Raw genomic sequence first — 19,749 nt, forward strand, 5'->3', positions numbered from 1 at the left:
GCGCGGGCCGAGGCCATCTTGCGCGCGGGCGGAAACGCCTGCCCCGGGGGTGGTGGCGTCGCGGTCGGGGCCGCGCCTCTGCGGCGGCTCTCGGGGTGCATCGGCCGGGACCTGTAGGCCCTCCGCGTTCGCGCCGCTTCGCACACGTCTCACCGCAGCCTATGTCCATCGCGCGGGCCGGGCCCGGAATTTGGCCAAGTCTGCGTTGGGGACAAACACGGGCTTGCCTGCCTTCCGTGTTTGTGACCCGCGTTGAACACGCTGGGCGCTCGGGAGGGACAGCCGTGAACAGCGCTCGCCCTGCTGCGCTGAGAAACAGAACGGCCTCCTCATGGCGCTCCTTCACCGTCGCCTTCCCTGCTCCTCCTGACGTCCTTACACTCTGACCACCGCACCCAGGCCAACTTGGCATTTTAAGACTGTCCCGTGTGCCTAAATCTGGAGGACACTTTAAAATCTCCCCCCTTTAAAAACACGTGGGCACTGTTTGATTCATACCTTTCTTGCTGTTTCTTCAGCATATATTCTGTTACTCCCTTCTTGAAATGCTTTGGAGTCCCTTGCCTTCCAGGACTATCATTTTTTCTCATTCTTTGCACAAGTATTGAGCGTTCCAGGCACTATTCTGGGACCTGAACCACCACCAATTCTTGCCTGAATTTGCCACCACGCAGCAACCTCTTCATTGGACTCTCTGATTGTTCTTCCCTCCTCTACACCCATCCATTACAGCTTAAGTATTCTTTCTAATGCAAATTGGATACTCCCCAATTTAAAACTCTTCAAGGTTTCCCATTAGATTAAATCCAAAACCCCTTGGTTATATGGGCCCTCTACCAAAATGCAAGCAGAGGTGGAGAGGTGCTGGGCTAGGTCATGCCTTCCTATCTTTCTATGGTGCTGGAAGGTGAGTATGGAGGGTCCCCTAAGTTTTCCACACTTCAGCTTAGAAATAGCTTCTGAATTCCCTTCTTGACAATTCATGAGCTATATAAACAGCTGAGAAGTACCACCATAAAGAAAAGCTATTTCACACCCCCCACCCCATCTTATGGAAAAACTTAGTTTGGCCAGAGAAGGCTTTCCTCTGAACAGCAGTCCTGGGGGAAAAACCTGGTATTTGGGCTCATCACCTGGGACACAAAGTCCCCTTTGCTGTAATGGTCATCTGTACTTCCTTCAGACTGAGCGAGCAACACAAAGTGATGCTATTGGAGCTTGTATACGCAAAGGCTCACAGAAGCATAAGCTAAAATTACTGCGATGTGCCCAAAAGAGGAAGTTGACCCCAAATGTTTTATAGGAATTTAAATGTCAAATATATATTTAAATGTAAATGTTAAACTTTTTTTTTTAAAGGTTTTATTTATTTATTTGACACAGAGAGAGACACAGCAGGAGAGGGAACACAAGCAGGGGGAGCGGGAGAGGGAGAAGCAGGCTTCCCGTGGAGCAGGGAGCCCGATGTGGGACTCGATCCCAGGACCCTGGGATCACGACCTGAGCCGAAGGCAGACGCTTAACGACGGAGCCACCCAGGCGCCCCTAAACTTTTTTTTTAATGAACTTTTTTTTTTTTTCATGGTACATATTCTGCCTTAACCCAGTGAGACTTTATAACATCTTCTGGGATATACAACCCTAAAATTCTATATAAAAACTTCAGACAAGGCCTGGACAGAGAAAGCCAGCTACCCAGGGACCTGACCCTCAGCTCAGCGCCTGTCACCTGTTAAGGACACCACCACTACTATGGGGGCTGTTGTCTAGAGAGGCAGTCACCAGTGCAGAGCCAGCTTCTGGCCGCTGACCACCGGGGCTGCGGTCCTGACCCCAGCACTTGTGAGCTGTCTGGCCTCAGACGAGTTGCCAGACCTCTGCTCTGCCAGCTTGTTCTTGGTAAATGGCCGTATTCAAGTCGTGAAGATGCCTTTTTCACACGAGATGATGTACAGGAGGAACACTCAACTCAGTGCTGGGGGCTGGAGGGAAATTCAAGGTTGGCCAGGCAGGGGGGAAGGTGCTCGAAGAAGGGCCTATGCGGGAGCAAGACCGAATGGAGGGGAGGGATGAAGAACGGTCATTGGAGGCAGGCGAGGGGAGAACATGCAGAGAGGAGAGGGCAGAAGTGGGGGCACAATGCCAGAGGCACTTGAACTATTTGTCAAGACTTGATATGAAAAGTCTATATATAAAGTCAGGAATACGTAACTCTTTTTTAAATATTTTTATTTATTTATGAGCGAGACGGCGAGCACACACACAGGAGCAGAGGGAGGGGCAGAGGGAGAGGGAGAAGCAGGCTCCCCACTGAGCAGGGAGCTCGATGCAGGGCTCAATCCCAGGAGCCCAGGATCACGACCTGAGCCGAAGGCAAACGCTCAACTGACTTAGCCACCCAGGAACCACAGGGTATGTAACTCTTGTGCATTCTCTTTTTTTGGTTTGTTTTTTAAAAAGATTTATTTTAGAGAGAACACGTGTGCATATGTGTGTGGGGGGTGGGCAGGGGGAGAGGGCGAGAACCTCAAGCAGACTCTGCACTGAGCCCGATGGGGGGCTTGATCCCACAACCCTGAGGTCAGGACCTGAGCTGAGTCTGGATGCCTAACCGACTGGGCCACCCAGGCGCCCCCCTACTCCCTTCTTAGTAACAGGTCTGACATCCCTGAGGCTTGTCCAAGAAGAAAAATGAGAAGCAGATACATTCATGACGGCTCATTCATTCGATTTATTCTAAGGTTTCTTCTCTTTAGAGATCACTTGTCAGTTCTTTATCCCTCCCCTTGGGCTGAGACGGGTAAGGTGGCAGTCATGGAAGCCCAAACGACCACATGGAAAGGGACTTAGACCAGGTAGAAAATAAATACTTCTAGAAGGATCACTGCTCGTCCTGGGCTATCACGGCCACCAGGGCTGCCTGTACTTCTTCTGCCTGGGCCGAGGGCAGCAGACAGTCTTGAATGAGGGCCAGAGCGGCCGCCTCTGTCAGACTGCCGAAATCCCGGGACGTTTTGACAGGGAGGTGCCCGGCCAGCTCACAGAGGGCGACATTGAACGCCTCGCCTTCCTTCACCCCAAAGCTGGACTTCCGGGCCCACAGAATTACGCGGACGCCTGTGAGAGCGGAGGAAGGTGATGTCTTTCCAGGTGGGGCCCCCCGGGTCACAAATAAATTATGGGCAATCTCATGGTCGGTCAGGTAGTCAGTGGCCCGACACACCCTGCCTATCAGGGCTTCCAGGTCGGGCCCCGGCCCGCCTGTGTAGAAGAGGAAGCCGGGAGCTGGGAGGGCCCGGAGCAGATGCAGACGGCCGCCAGGGTCCAGGGGCTCGCTCGGCGCCCCCTCCACGGGCAGTCTGCGAGCCAGGTAGTAGCCGTGCAGGTGCAGGTGGTTCACCGAGGCCGAGCCCCCCAGGCTGTTGAAGCCGACGCGGAAGCCCGGGTGTGAGCTCAGCAGCACGGCCTCGACGCCGGCCCGCAGCGCGCCTGGCAGCAGGCGCTGGGGGAGCCCGCGGGTGGGCTCGGGCACCAGCAGCACGTGGCCCCACTCCAGGGGGCTGACATTGATCATGACGAGGATGTCCTCTTGCCGGAGAGCAGCCGGGAGATCGGGCTCCCGGAGCAAACGGAAGAGCACTTCTCCTGGCCGGACCTTGTTGAAGTTAAACTGTTCAGGGTCAAATGCCTGCTTCACGCTCCGGATGTTCTGGGGGCGCCTCCTCTGCACGCCTCGCTCCACATTCAGCTGAGCCACCAAACCCACAGCACCAGGGAGGGTCTGGGTCTGCAGCTCCCCCAGGCGGTAGCGGAAGAGCCCCAGGTCCATGCGCTGCCTCCAGGCGGAGCAGAGAGCAGAGTCGAAGCGAGACCGCGGCGGCGTGTCCAGGAGGCCGGGGGCAGTCCTAGGCCACTGAATCCCTTCCAGCACAAGTTCCTTCTGCCCGTAGACAAAGTCAGGAATGCCTTGCTCTTCCCAGTCCTTACTGTTTGGAGGGAGCAGATAGGAAGTCTCATTTGAATCCTGTGGAGCGGCCATGGCGCTGACCTGAAACAATCACAAGAGGTGAAAAATACATGATGTTGTCCCACTTCTAGAAATTTTATTTTATTTATTTTTAAAGATTTTATTTATTTATTTGACAGAGAGCGCGCGCGTGCGCACACAAGCAGGGCGAGTGGGAGAGGGAGAAGCAGACTCCCACTGACCAAGAAGCCCTATGTGGGACTTGATCCCAGGACCCTGGGATCACGACCTGAGTCGAAGGCAGATGCTTACTTGACTGAGCCACCCAGGCATCCCTATTGAGTAAACTTTCTTTTTTTTTTTTTTAAAGATTTTATTTATTTATTTGAGACAGAGAGAATGAGAAAGAGAGAGCACATGAGAGGGAGGAGGGTCAGAGGCAGAAGCAGGCTCCCCGCCGAGCAGGGAGCCCGATGCGGGACTCGATCCAGGGACTCCAGGATCATGACCTGAGCCAAAGGCAGTCGCTTAACCAACTGAGCCACCCAGGCGCCCTTGAGTAAACTTTCTTAATGGAAGAAAAAAATCTTTAAAGATAAAATACAACCCTTATTCCAATGCCCGGAAAAAAATCATTTACATTCAGCTTTTTTAAAGATTTTATTTATTTATTTGAGAGAGACAGAAAGGGAGAGGGAAGGTGAGAGAGAGAGAAGCAGCCTCTCCAGTAAGCAGGGAGCCTGACACGGAGCTCGATCCCAGGACCCTAAAATCATGACCTGAGTCGAAGGCAGACGCTTAACCGACTGAGCCACCCAGGCGCCCCAGCTTTTTTTTTTTTTAAATTAAGTAATCTCTATGCCCAATGTGGGGCTGGAACTCACGACCCTGAGATTAAAAGTCACATGCTCCGGGTGCCTGGGTGGCTCAGTCAGTTGAGCATCGGACTCTTGATTTTGGCTCGGGTCATGATCTTGGGGTCATGGGATTGAGCCCCATGTTGGGTTCCATGCTCAGCTCGGAGTCTGCTTGGGATTCTCTCTCGCTCTCTCCCTGCCCCTCCCCCTACTCACCCTCTCTAAATAAATAAATAAACAAACAAATAAATAAATAACATATAGGTTGTTGCCAGTTTCATATCTGTTTGTTGCAATGAACATCCTGTGTATCTGTTTCCAGACATGTTTTTATTTTCCTTTAAAATAAAATCCCAACCACTGGGTCAGGCTTTTGACACACACTCTATCAAACTGCCCTCCAGAAAACTAGCAGTGTTCCATTGTATAAGAATGGCCAGGGTTTCAAAGCCGTCTACTCCTTTTATGGGAACAGCTTTCCCACTGTTCGGTAGGGATTCCAAATGGCCAGGCATAGAGCCATTTGGGTGAGGATGGCCCAGGACGTGCGTGAGTGCCACGGCCAATCCTTTAGGGGGAAATGGATGGCTACCTTCATCTCCCACGGGGCCCCTGGAGCCCTGTGGACCCGGAGGTGTCAGGGACAAGGACCTGCTGTTGGCTCAGACAGGACTTTACAAGGAGGCTCACCTCAGCAGAGCTGCTTCGCTTCACTTCAAGTCTGGGTTCCCTCAGCTCTGCTGGTCCAGAAACTTCACATGAATAAAACAGAAAGGAAACATTAAAAAACATACAAAATGATCTATCAAAAGTTGAGTTTAATGGGTATAGCGTTTCAATTTTTTAAGATGAGAAAGTTGTAGAGATTGGTTACACAATAATGTGAATATACTTATCACTACTGAACTGTATACTTAGGGGCGCCTGGGTGGCTCAGTCAGTTGAGTGTCTGACTCTTAGTTTCAGCTCAGGTCATGATCTCAAGGCCATGAGATGGACTGAGCCTGTGTTGTGCTCTGTGCTCAGTGGGGAGTCTGCCTGAGATTCTCTCTCCCTCTGCCCCTCCCCCCACTCGGTCTTTCTCCCTCTTTAAAATAAATAAATCTTGAGGCGCCTGGGTGGCTCAGTCAGTTAGCCATCTGCCTTTGGCTCAGGTCATGATCCCAGGGTCCTGGGATGGAGCCCCGCATGCGGCTCCCTGCTCAGCTGGGAGCCTGCTTCTCCCTTTTCCCCCCGCTTGTGCTCTCTCTCTCTGTGTCAAATAAATAAATAAATAAGATCTTAAAAAAATAAAATAGGGGTGCCTGGGTGGCTTAGTTGTTGGGCGTCTGCCTTCGGCTCAGGTCATGATCCCAGGGTCCTGGGATCGAGCCCCGCATTGGGCTCCCTGCTCGGTGGGAAGCCTGCTTCTCCCTCTCCCTCTCCCCCGCTTGTGTTCCCTCTCTCACCGTGTCTCTCTCTGTCAAATAAATAAATTTAAAAATCTTAAAAAATAATAATAAAATAAAATAAAAAATTAAGTAAATCTTTACCAAAAAAAAAAAAAGTGGGGCGCCTGGGGAGTCTGTTTCTCCCTCTGACCCTCCCCCCTCTTGTGCTCTCTCTCTCTCAAATAAATAAATAAAATCTTAAAAAAAAAAAAGTAACCGCTACATATGAGGCAATGAGGGCACAGTAGCGAATAAGATTAAAAGGGCCCCTGTTGTCATGGAACTTACATCCCGTGGTAGAGTCAGACAAAGAGCGAAATGAACATGTTAACTGCTCATGGTATTGGCATTCTGTGGAAAACAAACATGTGATACGATAAAGGATAACTAATAAAACGTGGGACCAGGGCATTGTACTTCAAGAATAGGGCGGGGTACAGCTCTCTGAGGGGACAGCTGAGCAAAGACATGCAAAATGAGCAGACACCTGCAATGAGGAGCCAAGGAAAATGTGTTCTAGGAAAGGAAGCTCAAGTCCAAGGTCTGAGTCAGGCAGGTGTTTGGCCTGTTCCTAGAACAGAAAGGCCAGTGTTAACTAGAACATGGCCAACAAGGGGAGGGGGGCAAACGAGGCTGGAGAGGAAAGCAGGGGCCAGATTCGCTGCAGGCCCTTATGCATCATGCTCAGGTGCCTGGGTTTTATTCTAAATGGAATAAGGAATCACTGGCAGGTTCTAAGCAGAAGCACCATGTGATACTTCATAAACTTTTTTCAGACTGCTGTGTGGAAGGGGGATGTAGGGGAGCAAAGGGGAAGGAGACCATTTGGGAGGCAACTCTGATGGCCAGGTGAGCGAGAGGGTGACTGGACGGCACAGGTGGGAACGGCGACAGAGAGCAGGGGACGTGGGTCCTGTTTGGAAGGCCAAGCCAACAGGGCCTGCTGACAAGCTGGCTAGGGGGACTGAGGCACCAGGAAGACCTGGGGGGGGGGTCTCAGCTTCAGGAACGAGGTACACCGTAGTGGCCTTTAGCGAGATGGAGGAGCTGAGGGCGGGGTGGGGGTGGGAGTAGATTGATTAGAAGAAGGGGGGGATCGAGAGTTCAGTTCTGATTGCTGAGCTTGAGATGCAGCCTGAGCATCTGAGAAGTGGTACAGCAGCTGACAGTCAAACGTGGAAGTCAAGGGTAAGGGTGGATTAGATACAAATATGGAATAACATTTTAAGCCAAGGGCTAGGACCAAGGACCCAGGACCAAGATGATACCAGGAGGCTAAAAATACGAGCAAAGACATATGGATCAATAGAAAGTGGGCACAGTCATATTTACATTAAAGTGAGCTAGTAGGCACGAAGCATTACCTGTGAATAAAGAAGAATTACCTTACAGTGATCAATCAGCAGTGACCAAGTGAGAGGATCAAACCTTTCCACGAAAACCAGGAACAAGGGAGCACTGGTCACATGTTTATCTTGTGCCAGGCATGGCTGGGGGCTTTCTAAGTTCTCTCAGGTGACCTACCTTCACAACAAGCTTGTTGAGTTGGGTGTCATCCTGGGACAAAGGTGAGAGATCAAGCCTTACTGGCTGACCAGGTGTTTGAATTCCTGCTCTATGACTCACTAGGGATGTGACCTTGAGCCCCTAGAATAAAGTCCATAAGGCTTAGGTGTGCCTCCCTCGTTCTCCTCCTCTCATTCCACTCTTCCCCTCGCCTACTCTGCTCCTCACTTACTGAACTTGTTCCAGCTCAGGGCCTTGCTTTCTGTGCTTCCTGCCTACTATATACCCTTTTCCCAGATTTTCTTCACAGGGCTGACCCCTTCAGGTCTCAGATCAAATGTCACCCCCTCGGGGAAACCTGATGTGGCTCTCCTACCTCATGTCCCAGGGGAAACAGGAAGAAGGAAATAATATTATAAATAGGGAAAAGATGTCTTGGGGAAAAAAAAAAAAGTGGAATTCAAATCCAAGAGTTGGTAGTTATGAACAAAACTTGAAGAGCTCCAACTAAGAAATAAAATAATTTCACAACAAGAAACACTAGAAGCTGTTTTTAAAAGTATATTAGCTGATGCACTATACGTTGGCTAACTGAATTTAAATTAAAAAAAAAAAGTATTTCAGCAACTCAGTTTCACACTTTCAAGAGCTGGTCAAGCACAGACAGGACAGTATGCTAAGCAGACTCAGAATGCCTATTCAACAACGTATAGTGAGAAACACGCCAAAGAGCACGAAATGTTCCTATTGGCTAATCAGTATAGTCCCTCCTCTGTACAAAAATCTACCAGGAAGCAAAATTATAACCAGAAGGTTGTTTAATGAAGGGTTCAGCACCGAGTGAGGTGGCGGAGAGATCTATGTCACAGCTGGTCCCCATGGCACAGGGCCAATTCCCCCATCTTCATTGCGATACAGTCTCACCACAGAGTCCAGGGACTGGCCTTCGCTGGCCGGTGCTCCCTCCCCTCAGTCTAGTACAGGGGACACTATGACAGCTTCCTGTTCTTTGCCTATCATTATACTAACCGATTTCTTGTACAGAAAGAGCCTGCTGTCAAGAGGATCAGGTTGGAATGGAACCACTCACTTTGACTGGTTTTGGTGTTCTCACTGCTTTGCAGCCTCCATTTCTTGGAACGGAATTATTTCCACAATGGTCGGACTCCCATTTGAGATAGTGAGTCTTCCTAAAGCCACTCTCAGATGAACACCTTATTGAGTGCTTGGGAAGCTACGGTCACTCATTTACTCAACAACTGCCACCTATCAGATCTTGTAGATCACGATTCTCAATTCTCGTAGCTCTTCATGGAGCTTACAGTCTAGCGGGGGTGGGGGTGGTGCGGACATTAACCCAATCAACACCCAAGTAAACATAAGTTGCCAACATGAGACAGTGCTGTCAAGGAGAAACACAGGCTATTCTGGAAGTATAAGATTTCTTTTTTTTTTTTTTTAAGATTATTTATTTATTTATTTATTTATTTGAGAGTGAGCAGGAGAGAAACAGCATGAGAGGGGAGAGGGTCAGAGGGAGAAGCAGGCTCCCCGCTGAGCCGGGAGCCCGATGTGGGACTCCATCCCAGGACCCTGGGATCATGACCTGAGCTGAAGGCAGCCGCCTAACCAACTGAGCCACCCAGGCGCCCTGGAAGTATAAGATTTCTAATCTACTCTAGGGAACCAGGAAAGGCCTCCCAGAGGCTAATATGGAAGAGGAACAGAGAGCCCATTGTGGCGGGAACCCAGAAAGCCAAGAGGAGAGGGCAGAGAGAGGCTGAAGTCAGATTTCAGAGGGCCAGTGTGTCGGTTTTTAACCATTTATTAGTTTTAAGCTCAAATCACCATGATCAGATCTAGACTTTACAAAGATCAGCAAGTAGAATGAATCAGGAGAATCAAGAACTAATCCCTACAACGTTGTCAATTATACATCAATAAAGCTGAAAACAAAAGAATTAATCTCACCTCCACCTCCTCTCTCAGCTTGGGATCCTCAACTTCTGGAATAGTGGAGGTTCGTTCATGCATTCATGCATCCAGTTTGTTGAGAGTCTACTCCGGGCCAAGCATCGTCCTAGGGGTTGAGAGGCGGCGACAAGAGCGAACAAGAGCTCTGGGCGCGGGGTCGGCTCGAGTGAGGTCTACAGGATTGGGAAGCCGTGAGAAGAACCTTAGACTGGGGTGACCGCTTTCTAAATGCCGGAGCCTGAACAAGTCAGTTGAACCCTTCCCCCGGACCTGTTTTCCACATTTGTAAAATGGGAACCTACTTTGCAGGGCTCTTGTGAAAATCGAAGATCACTGTGCACGGCTCCCGCAGTCTGCAGACCCTCAGCGCACAGCCTCAGTGGGCCGCAAGATTCCGGTCATTTCTGGAGGTGGCATGCGGGCTGCAACACGGGCGGCGCGGGCGCAGTGGCAGCGTCTGGGTGAAAAAGTCGTCGCCGCGCCAATGCGCGGCTTGGCCGCCTTCGGCCACGTAGCGAGTCTCGAGCTTTCCCGGATTTCCAGGCTCCAGGTACTTCCCTTGGGCCCCTGTCGCGCCCAAGGCTGCCGCCACCACCGACAGCAGTGGAGAAGGACGCAACGCGACACTTGCCGCAAGCTCCTACCCGGGCCATGGCGAGGCTGTGGCGTCCCGAACGCATGCGCAGCCGGTCCGCCCGCACGCGACGGGGCTCGTCCCGCCCAGCCAGGAGGCGGGGCCGTGCAGCCTGGGCCCCGCCCCGGAGCGTCCGGCCCCGCTCCGGGCCCCGCCTCCAGCTCGCCGCGGACGTCCCGGAGCGGGGAGCCGGCCGGCGGAACCGGGCCGGGAGCGCCTGGGCACTTTAAGGAGGGGGGCGGGCCCGGGGGCGGTGGCCCCAGGAGCGGTTGCCGCGGGGACGGGGCGGGGACGCGGCCCGAGGGCGGAAGTGAAAAAGTTGCCGGCGCCCCGAGGCAAGTTGGCGGAGCTGTGCGCGCGGCGCGACGATGGGGGGCTCGGGCAGTCGCCTGAGCAAGGAGCTGTTGGCCGAGTACCAGGTGCGCGGGACGCCGGTCCCCGGGGAGTTTGCGCGCGGGCCTGCGCTGGGGAGCGGGGTCCCGGGGCGGGCGACAGAGCTGGCGCGGCCTCCGGGAGGCTCGCTGAACCCCTCCCGTTTTGCCTTCCAGGACTTGACGTTCCTGACCAAGCAGGAGATCCTCCTGTAAGTGCCGTGTCGAACCTCAGCTCCCGGATCCTCTAGAGGCGGCGTCGGGGGTGGGGGGCTCTGTCCACAGACGGGCAAACTGAGGGCCCCCCACAGGGAGTGACAGGGGCCCGCCTGCGGTCCGCGGCCGCGCCGGAGGTGGCGCCCGGGCCCCGAGCCCCGGGCAGTGCCCTCCGCCGGTCCCGCCCTCCCTGCCGGCTCGGGGGCCCCCCCCGCCCCGCTGCGCACCGCGGGGGGCCACCTAGCAGCCTCGGCCCGGCTGGGCGCTCCGGGGCCTGCGCTCGGCGGGTTTCTGCGTAACCGAACTTCCTGCCCCAGCCCGGCAGGGGCTGCTGTGGCTCTCCGCGGACGTCGCCGACCCGGAGCCCGGCTCCCGGTAACTTGATCTGAATCAACACGGTAACCGTTAACGCTTACTGAGCACTCTCCGTGCGCCAGGAACTGTGCGAAGTGGTTGCCTGCATTACCCAATTTAATCCTCAGGAGGGAGGTGCCGGGACAATGAAACAGGTTTCAGAGAAGTTTGGTAACTTGCCTAAGACTACACTCCAAGTGAGAGGATTTGACCTCGGGCTGGAACCCCCTTCCTCGCCGCGGGCCAGCTTTTTGTGGTCAAGGCACTTGAGAGAGGAGATTCCTTGGCTCCCCTTGGCAAAAATAATGCCAGTGGGAAGGAGGGGAGGGCTGAGGAAGAGATCGTTTAGGGTAGTTGCTACAAAGGGGGAGGCTTTGCTGGAGATTCCTGGAGTGAAATGGGAAAGAGATTTCAAACTCTTTTCTCCCTGTTTTTCAGGGCCAACTTCTGGCTCCTTTTGCAGCCTCTCCATCCCTCAGGGAGCTCTAGAACCAATGCCCAGTACAGTGCCTGGCATGCTTTAGGCCCTCAGTAAATACCCATGGCATGAATGCACTCTCAGCCCACAGTCTTGTGACATATGGGACTACACGGGTGGTCTCCCTTTGGCTTATGCCTGATGACTGAGAAGTTCTGTGTATGTGCCTTAGCTCCTCACCTGGTTTGTAATGGGTGACAAGGCAAGGAGTGGGGATGTAATACACACAGGAAGGTTTGCCAACAGGTTCCTCTCCTTCTGCCAGAGCCCACAAGCGGTTTTGTGAGTTGCTCCCCCCAGAGCACCGGAGTGTGGAGGAGTCACTGCAGATACGAGTGTCCTTGGAGCAGATCCTCAGCCTTCCAGAGCTCAAGGTGCCAGTCCCCCACCCTCCCTCTGCAGTTTGTCTCGGAGATCATGTGGTCACTGGTCCCCATTCTGGTCTTCTCTCCATTTAGCCCTGATTTCCTGGGGACAAGGGCTTTACCAAAATCACCCAGTGGAATGAACTAGAGTGGTGTTTTGCAAACTGGGATTCTTGGACACATTCTTGGAGAGTCAAAGAAGTTTTGTCTTTTAAAAGGAGTTGAGCTACCTTATTCAAGTTTGAGAAACCCATTCCAGAGGCTGATTGCCTCTCCGTAGGGTTGCTGTGAAAAATTTTTTTTAAAGATTCTTATTTATTTGGGAGAGGGAGTCGGGGGAAGGGCAGGGAGAGGGACAAGCCGACCCCACACGGAGCCTGACGAGGGGCTCCATCTCACCACCCTGAGCGGAAATCAAGAGTCTGACAGCTGCCTGAGACACCCAGGGCGCCCGACTGTGGAGATTTTTATGCAAAGCGCTTGGCCTAGTGCCTATAACACAGTGAGCGTTCAAGTAAGTGTGTTTTCAAGTAACCAGCCCATCTTGTTCTCTTTGCTTAGGATGCTTTCATCTTCCTTCTCTGCCCCTAGGCCTGCCTTTGGGTTAAACTGACTCACAGGAAGCCATCCCTGTCCCTTCCCCAAGTCAGGTGGTCCTCCTGCCCTCCATGCTGGCCCTAAAAGACTGATCCTTCTCTCCGCTGAGCCTGAGCTCATGGAGCGGGTACTGTGACCTGCTTCCTCCAGTTCCTGGTAGGGTTTGAGGAGTGTGTGACCTGGGCTGCACCTGTGGCCTTCACACAAGGCTCTCTTGCCTAGGCCAACCCCTTCAAGGAGCGGATCTGCAGGGTCTTCTCCACATCCCCAGACAGGGACAGCCTGAGTTTCGAGGACTTCCTGGACCTCCTCAGTGTGTTCAGTGACACAGCGACTCCAGACATCAAGTCCCACTATGCCTTCCGCATCTTTGGTGAGAGCTAGGAGCAGCTTGGCGGGACACAGGCCTGTCCCCACACGGTCTTGGTGGTGGTGTACCGCTCGGGACCTGGGGGCCTTCTGTGGAGGCTGGAGGCTCCCCCTGACCACATTCTTTCTGGCTTCCTGTGTCTGTCTCTAGACTTTGATGATGATGGAACCTTGAACCGGGAAGATCTGAGTCACCTCGTGAACTGCCTCACAGGACAGGGTGAGGACACTCGTCTTAGTGCTTCAGAGATGAAACAGCTCATTGACAACGTGAGTAGCTGGGCCGGGCCAGGGAGCCAGAGGGAAGGGCTGGGACTAGGTCTGAAGCTCTCCCTTCCCCAGATCCTGGAAGAGTCCGACATTGATAGGGATGGCACCATCAACCTCTCAGAGTTTCAGCACATCATCTCCCGTTCACCGGACTTCGCCAGGTAGGACGGTAGCGGTCCCCCCTCGTTCTGGGCCCCCATCTGCTGCACCTGGGTCTGGGATGTGAGGATGCGCGGCAGCAGCCGGGCTGGGAAAGCCCCAGTTCCTCTCAGGGTCTCAGGGTAGCTCTTCCAAAGGGGAGGGACAGACGTGGGACAGCCCATTCCAAAGGGTCTGAGGGAAGATGTGGGCAAGTTTGGGGTTAGCCCCTCCCCTCCTCTTTCAGCAGAAAACCTGACCCACTCTTCTCTTGTTCAGCTCCTTTAAGATCGTCCTGTGACAGGAGCCATGGCGTGTGTCCCAGCGAGCACCCCGTCAGAGAGCCTTTCCACTGCTGAGCTGTGGCCGAGGTCATGCCTGTGTTGCCAGGGCCGGCCAAGCTGGCCTAGCCCAGAACTGGCACCGTGTGGTCCTGCTCCAGGCAGGGAAGGCCCCTCCAGACCAGGGCCTCTCTCTTTCTGTCATTGTCATCGCTCTGTTTGTGTTCTACTGATCTATAATAAAGGTTTAGACGTTTCGATCCTTTGCGTGATACTAGAAACATTGGTATGAGGAAGGACTGGACTTCCAGAAGCCTTCGGTCATACTGGAAAGAACAGGATCTAAAGGGCCAGCAGGAAGTCAGACTGTAGCCCACCCGGCCCTCCCCTCGCGAGGGTGTGAGCAGGAAGGGGTAGCCTGACAGATGGAACGCTATATCCTGATGCTGGTGGTGCTTACAGAATTTCCGCACGTAAAAATTTAGAGAACTGTGTGCCAAAAGAAAAACCCACTGCCAATTTCACTGTATGATCATTTAAAAAAATAAACATTTTTTAAATTAAAGAAAAAAACAAAACCCAAAAAACATGAACAAAACCTCTGGTCCTCTGTGCTCCCACCCTGAACTGAACTGGGGGAGGTGCAGAGTAAAGGGGTTGAGGGAAAACGAATGAATTCCTTGCCCCTCCCATCAGTGCATTAAACTTCCCACCTTTAGGACCACACTCCCCTGGGAGATGGGAGTCGGCCAGGCCAGGATCGCTCTGGCCCACTAGCCCCTGGAAAGTGGAGGCTCAGAACTCCTCAAAATTCAGAGAACTGGGCCAACCTCAAAAAAGGGACAGTCTTTTGAGAGGAAGGGCCATGATTCTGTTTCTGTTCCTTAGATTTTATTAAAAAAAAAAAAAAGTAAAGTGCCTCTTATAAAAAAAAATATAAAACCCACATAAACTCGGGGTTCCTGTGTAGGGCAGTGTCAGTACCCCTTAGAGGGGGAGCAGGCAGGTAGAGGGGGTGAACCGGGGGCTGGGCTCTGGGGAGGAGTCCAGGGTGGATGGGTTCGAAGGCTGGGATGGAGGAAGGCAGGCAACAGTCTCCTCCTTGACTTCAAGGGAAAGGCGTCCATTGTCCTAAACTCTCTCCTGGGCTCACGCTGCCCCTCTCGCACGTGGCCACAGCCTGATACAGGCCGGAAAGGTCCAGCAGGTGAATCTGAGCCCAAGGCCTTGTGACAGCTGCGGTGGCAGCGTGGCCCTCGGGTCCCTGAGGTGACGGGATGGTAAATGTAGTAAGTCGGCCAGGCGGCAAGGCAGGACCCACGGAGCCCGAGCCGGCCCCTGCTTCTGGGGGACGAGGGGCAGCCGGTGGCAGCAGGGTAAGGCAGAAGGTGGAAGAGGCCAGCTGGTGGGGATGGCCAGCTCTGTCTCAAGCACTCTGGGTGAGTCGGCCATGCCTCCAAGGCCCCGCGGCGCAGCCGTTCACGCCCATGGAGCTCTGTGATGTGCCGTTCTTCTCAATCGCTTCACATTTGCAATTGTTTTTTAAACAAAGGGCTCAGTTTTACACAAGGAGCACTGTTCTGCCCTTCCAGGCAGGCCCCCATTTGCAACCGGGCCCTCCCAGGCCACGGCGGTCGGTTGGTCGGTCGGAGGGGGCCGCGCTACTTGGCCGAGGAGCAGCAGGCCCGCGGGCTCCATCAGCCCCGACCCCGGGCGCCACGGTCATGTTCCCCGAGGCGCAGCGGTCCGGCTGGCCCCCTCTGAGCACTCGCGGCCTCGGAAGCCAGGGCGGACTCCTCGAGAAGTGTGCTCTCATACCACGGAGTCCCGGATCTCAGAGCCCAGGCGGACCCGGGGCCGGGGGCACACCGGGGACACCTCCACAAAGCTGTCCTGGATGCTGAGCGGCCGCTTCTCCGACTCGGTGAAGACGCGGGGCGCTGGGGAGCTATCTGACAGGGCCTGGTAGCCCCGGTGGTCGAGTGGGGTGCTAGGGGGGCCTACGCCATTCAGCGGCCGGGTCTCGGGTGGCAGCGCCACGGGGCGGGCCTTGGGGTGCACACTGGTACACTCGCCCTGCTTCAGGAAGACCTTCATGCCACCCCGGTGCCGATAGAGGAAGAATAAAATGAAGAGCACCACGGCGAACACAAACAGCGTGCACATCACCAGGAACTCGGTCCAGTAGGACTTGTCTACACCCCAGCCGGCCTTGCCGCCCGCTGGTGCGCTCACCCGGGACGTGCTGATGACGACGGGCATGCTGCCACTCCGGTCGGCTCGGTCTGCCAGCACGTCGTCCACCACCTTTGGGTAGTAACAGGCCACCAGCTGCCGGAAGCCCTCCTCCAGGGACCAGCACTGGAACACCCCCAGTTCCTGCTGGCTGCCCACCAGCAGCAGGTCCCCAGTGGGCAACACACGGCAGGAGGCTGAGGCATTGACAGGGAGACCATTGTGCAGCCAGAGCCGGGTGGCTAGGTTGGAGAGGAGGGGGCAGGCCAAGGTGTTCACCGTGTTGGGCTGGAAGTAGACTTGCTCACATCGCTTCTCACCTACGGACAGACGAGAGAAGCAGCCCAGGGTAACGGGGGGCGGACCGCATCCACAGGAGCCCCAGGCTCACCCCACCTCTCTCGGGACCGCCCTCCTTGTGCCATGATGCGCAACTCTGGCGACTCGGAGTCTGGGACGAGGTCGTGAGGAAAGGCATTTACACCCACCACTGCCTGCGGGGGCTTTCTCAGCAGACCCGGCCCCCACCTCAGCTCCAACCCTTCTCAGGGCGACTTACCTGTTAGTACAGAAGACCGGGGCCCGGGTGAGGAAGTATTGCAGAGATCCCTGGTGTTAGCCCCCTCAATGTCCTGGATCCATGGCCTGAGGACCAGAGAGAGTCAGAGAGAGGCCAGGAAACCACCATGCACCCGCTTGGCCCCATCCCCAGTGCAGCACATGGCGCTTCTCTGGCCCTGCAGCCCCGCAAGGGCCTGGGGCTCAGGGAGCGCCGGGCCCGAAGCCGGAGTAAAAGGCAGGTGGTTTCCCCAGGCTGACTGCCTTGCAGGGTCTGAACCAACATCTCCTCTGTCTACACAGTATTTATTTCAAACACAATTCACTATAATACTTCCCTGCACTACAAAAGCAACATGGACCTTTCTGGAAGGACAGCTGGATCTATACGCATGTCTCTCTTTTAAAGCAATGCACATGCACGCACTTGCTTAATAAAACATAATAAAGAATAAAAGTAATCCGTGATACACTCACAAAACCTAAAAAAACTCAACCAAATACAAACGCTGAAAACACTACGGGAGTCCACACCATCTAGCAGCCGGTGGTGATCGTGACAGGTGGCAGTTTGGGCGTGTCCTTCCAGGTGCACACGCGTGTGCTCAAATGGGATTCTTTGAAATATAAAACTGGCACCAGGTCTGTGTGTGAAGCAAGGACGCTATGAATGGGACAGAGTCCATTTTTATTTAAAATACATGTATTTTTGTTTATCACACATATATATAGAAAAACCCGGGAGGGTATGTATCAAAATCTCACTGCAGTTCTTTCTAGGTGGTGGGATTCGGGATAGTTTTTGTTTTGTTTACCTCTACTTTTCAAGTGTTCTATCCGAACATCTTACAAACCCAATTTAGTGCTTCTGAAAGCAATTTTTAATCGGTTTGTTAATGGATTGTCACATAGCTCTTATTTTTCGTTGAACACACTCACACGCCAATCCACAATCTCCTGCAAAGCTTCTCAGAGCCGTGACACTTCATACTTTACCAAACGAGGTCCCCGGCTCTACAGCTGGGTAAGGCAAACATTTACGGCCCAAACCGGAACACTTCTGAGAGTCAGAGGGGAGCCAGTTCCTAATCGTGCTGACCGTGGCCACAAAAGAGGCTGCCTGGGGCTTCTACAGAGGGCCTAGGGAAGGTGCCCCAAGGCCCAGTGCACAGCGAGGGACAGGTGGGCAGGGCCGGCAGGAGCTCTCACCTGGAGGCCGTCTCAGACCGGTAGAGGCTGATGTGTCTGCATCTGGAATTGCTCCAAGCGCAGTAGGGGTCCCGGGCGAGGACGCAGTCCCCACAGCTCTGGTACAGGCTGCAGTTGGTGACGGGCACCTGGACCACGCCGGAGGACGCGGCAGCGTAGAGCAGTCCCTGTACGGACACGGACACGGGGATGAGGGGCAGGAGCGGGAGGCCAGGGCCACCACCCACAGCCGCACCCGGCCACTCCCCAAGGAGCCTCCTCTCATGCTCCCGGGCACCCCGCTTTCTGCTGCCTTATGCCACGAGCCCGGATCTCTCCATCCTGCTGGCACCAGGGAGGAAAAGCTGGCCGGGGCCCGCCAGTCCATGGCAGAGGGGCAGCCGAGCACGCTCCCCTGGCTCCTCCTCCAGCTCACCCTGGTGGCGTCCAGGAGCAGGTTCTGGACGGGCTGTCCCGGTGGGAAGATCTGGAGCTCCTCAATGATGTGCACCCTGGAGCCCACGGCCACCGCCTTGTGCAGCCGGCCATCACCTGGAACACGGACGGCACTCAGACCCACATCCCAACAGCCGGGGCTCCTCGACCCCGAACCTGCCCTGCTGTCGGCACTCACCGGTGCCCAGGAAGAGCACGTCATAGGTGCGGTGCAGGCCAGGCACACGGTGGACGGCCACACGCTGGTAGCGGGCCCGGGGCTGTAGCAGCAGGAGGCGGCTGCGGACCTGCCCGTCCATCAGGAAGTGGTCCTTGAGGAAGTTCAGCACACGGTCTGGGAGTTGCAGGGATGAGGTGATCCTCCTCTCCCGGGCACTGTTGGTGATGCACTGAAGGAAGAGGCGGCGGGCGTGAGGTGGAGGGCTGCTTAGGGCAGCACGCAGGAGGGGAGCCTGGAGACGCGGCCAGGACTGCTGGCCCTGCCCACCCCGGTGCACAGGACGGGTATCTGCCCACCCCCCGGAAGCCATGGCCCGTCACTTGGTTCTGCATGGAGCCAACACACTGATCTGGAGGCCCAAGGGCAAAGCCTGGATATGGGGCACCCAGGGGCCCTGGCTGGCAGGGTTCCCCCTTCCTGCCCAGGCCCCTCACCCTCACCCAGGCCTCAAGAAGCATGACCACCCTTCATGCTCCTTTTGCCAGTGCTCGAAGGAAGCCCTGGCTGGCCGGGTTTCCTAGTGCAGGGGTCAGAGGGTGCTCTCTTGGGGCCCCAGGGAAGTAAGGCCCAGATGCCCATGACGGGAACAGCTCAGTGACACTCTTCCTTGGCTGCTCCCCCCTCTCACTTTCCTGTTCCCTCATAGTGCTTCCTGGAGTCACCTCCCACATCAGCTGCTGACACTCATATCCTTGTTTCAAGGTCTGCTTTGGGAGGGAGTCCATGAGGCTGGAAGGACAGAAGGAAGACGTCCCCACGGCCAGGCCACTCCGTCACTCCCTAGATAAGGAGCCCACAGCCGAGTAGGGGAGAGGCACGAGCGAAGGGACAATGACAAGAGCACACACTTAAGTGCTGGGACGGGAGCACACCGGCTCACCCTGAGGCAGGTTTCAGCCATTCCGACATTCACAGCCACGTCCAAACCAGTGAGACAAGCAGGCCTGGGCTTTGGCCCCCTCGTCCAGGATGAGAAAACAGACTCAGAGAAGCCCGCCGGGCGTGGGGAGCCATGCTGCCAAGCATCTAGTACTCACCGCTCCGGGCCGGGGTGTGGGCACTGGGTGGGTCACCGTGTACCACTGCTGGGTCTCACGGTTCACCTCCTTGTAGAGGCCGCTGAAGGCATTCTGCACGTCCTTCATGGTGAAGACGCAGACGGCAGAGCCCTCTGTGGTCCCCCCGTGCCTACAAAGGAAGTGGCTGGATGAACCCAGGAGCCCTGGGGCACGGGATGCGGCCAGGTCTTGGGCCCCAGTCCCAGGCATCCCCTGCCCTCCCATCT

General features: G+C 54.9%; 3 protein-coding genes across 7 annotated transcripts in view; 1 reads left to right on the forward strand and 2 right to left on the reverse strand.

The window, feature by feature from the left end:
* Positions 1-2,716: 2,716 nt before the first annotated feature.
* On the reverse strand, positions 2,717-10,418 carry GDPGP1 (GDP-D-glucose phosphorylase 1). 2 transcript variants are annotated; one of them, XM_064569877.1, is made up of 3 exons: positions 10,037-10,418; positions 9,732-9,907; positions 2,717-4,048 (listed from the first exon to the last, which is right to left on the reverse strand). In XM_064569877.1, exons 2-3 carry the CDS (start codon positions 9,792-9,794, stop codon positions 2,882-2,884), a joined length of 1,230 nt encoding a protein of 409 aa, XP_064425947.1. In that variant the 5' UTR covers positions 9,795-9,907; positions 10,037-10,418; the 3' UTR covers positions 2,717-2,881. The 2 variants fall into 2 exon arrangements, with proteins under 2 accessions (XP_064425947.1, XP_064425948.1); XM_064569878.1 differs by adding an exon at positions 5,515-5,576 and having other exon boundaries at positions 9,732-10,417.
* Positions 10,419-10,541: 123 nt separating this feature from the next.
* Positions 10,542-14,067, forward strand: CIB1 (calcium and integrin binding 1). Its single transcript, XM_045899399.2, has 7 exons — positions 10,542-10,787; positions 10,917-10,951; positions 12,053-12,161; positions 12,972-13,122; positions 13,270-13,388; positions 13,461-13,549; positions 13,806-14,067. The coding sequence occupies exons 1-7, from the start codon at positions 10,737-10,739 to the stop codon at positions 13,825-13,827; spliced, it is 576 nt and encodes a 191-aa protein (XP_045755355.1). The 5' UTR covers positions 10,542-10,736; the 3' UTR covers positions 13,828-14,067.
* Positions 14,068-14,705: 638 nt separating this feature from the next.
* The window catches only part of SEMA4B (semaphorin 4B), a 37,055-nt gene continuing 32,011 nt past the window's right edge, over positions 14,706-19,749 (reverse strand). For all 4 annotated transcript variants that reach the window (XM_045899397.3, XM_045899390.3, XM_045899395.3 and 1 more), the window contains 6 exons: positions 19,502-19,652; positions 18,423-18,633; positions 18,225-18,340; positions 17,810-17,976; positions 16,602-16,687; positions 14,706-16,362 (listed from right to left, as the gene is read on the reverse strand). In XM_045899397.3, coding sequence (XP_045755353.1) covers positions 15,620-16,362; positions 16,602-16,687; positions 17,810-17,976; positions 18,225-18,340; positions 18,423-18,633; positions 19,502-19,652 — 1,474 coding nt within the window. In that variant the 3' untranslated portion in view covers positions 14,706-15,619. The remainder of the gene's footprint in view (positions 16,363-16,601; positions 16,688-17,809; positions 17,977-18,224; positions 18,341-18,422; positions 18,634-19,501; positions 19,653-19,749) is intronic.

The sequence above is a fragment of the Mirounga angustirostris genome, unplaced genomic scaffold, assembly GCF_029215605.1.
Source record: "Mirounga angustirostris isolate CCGP_5_RB_7025 unplaced genomic scaffold, mMirAng1.0.hap1 SCAF_9, whole genome shotgun sequence".
Classification (NCBI taxonomy): Eukaryota; Metazoa; Chordata; class Mammalia; order Carnivora; family Phocidae; genus Mirounga; species Mirounga angustirostris.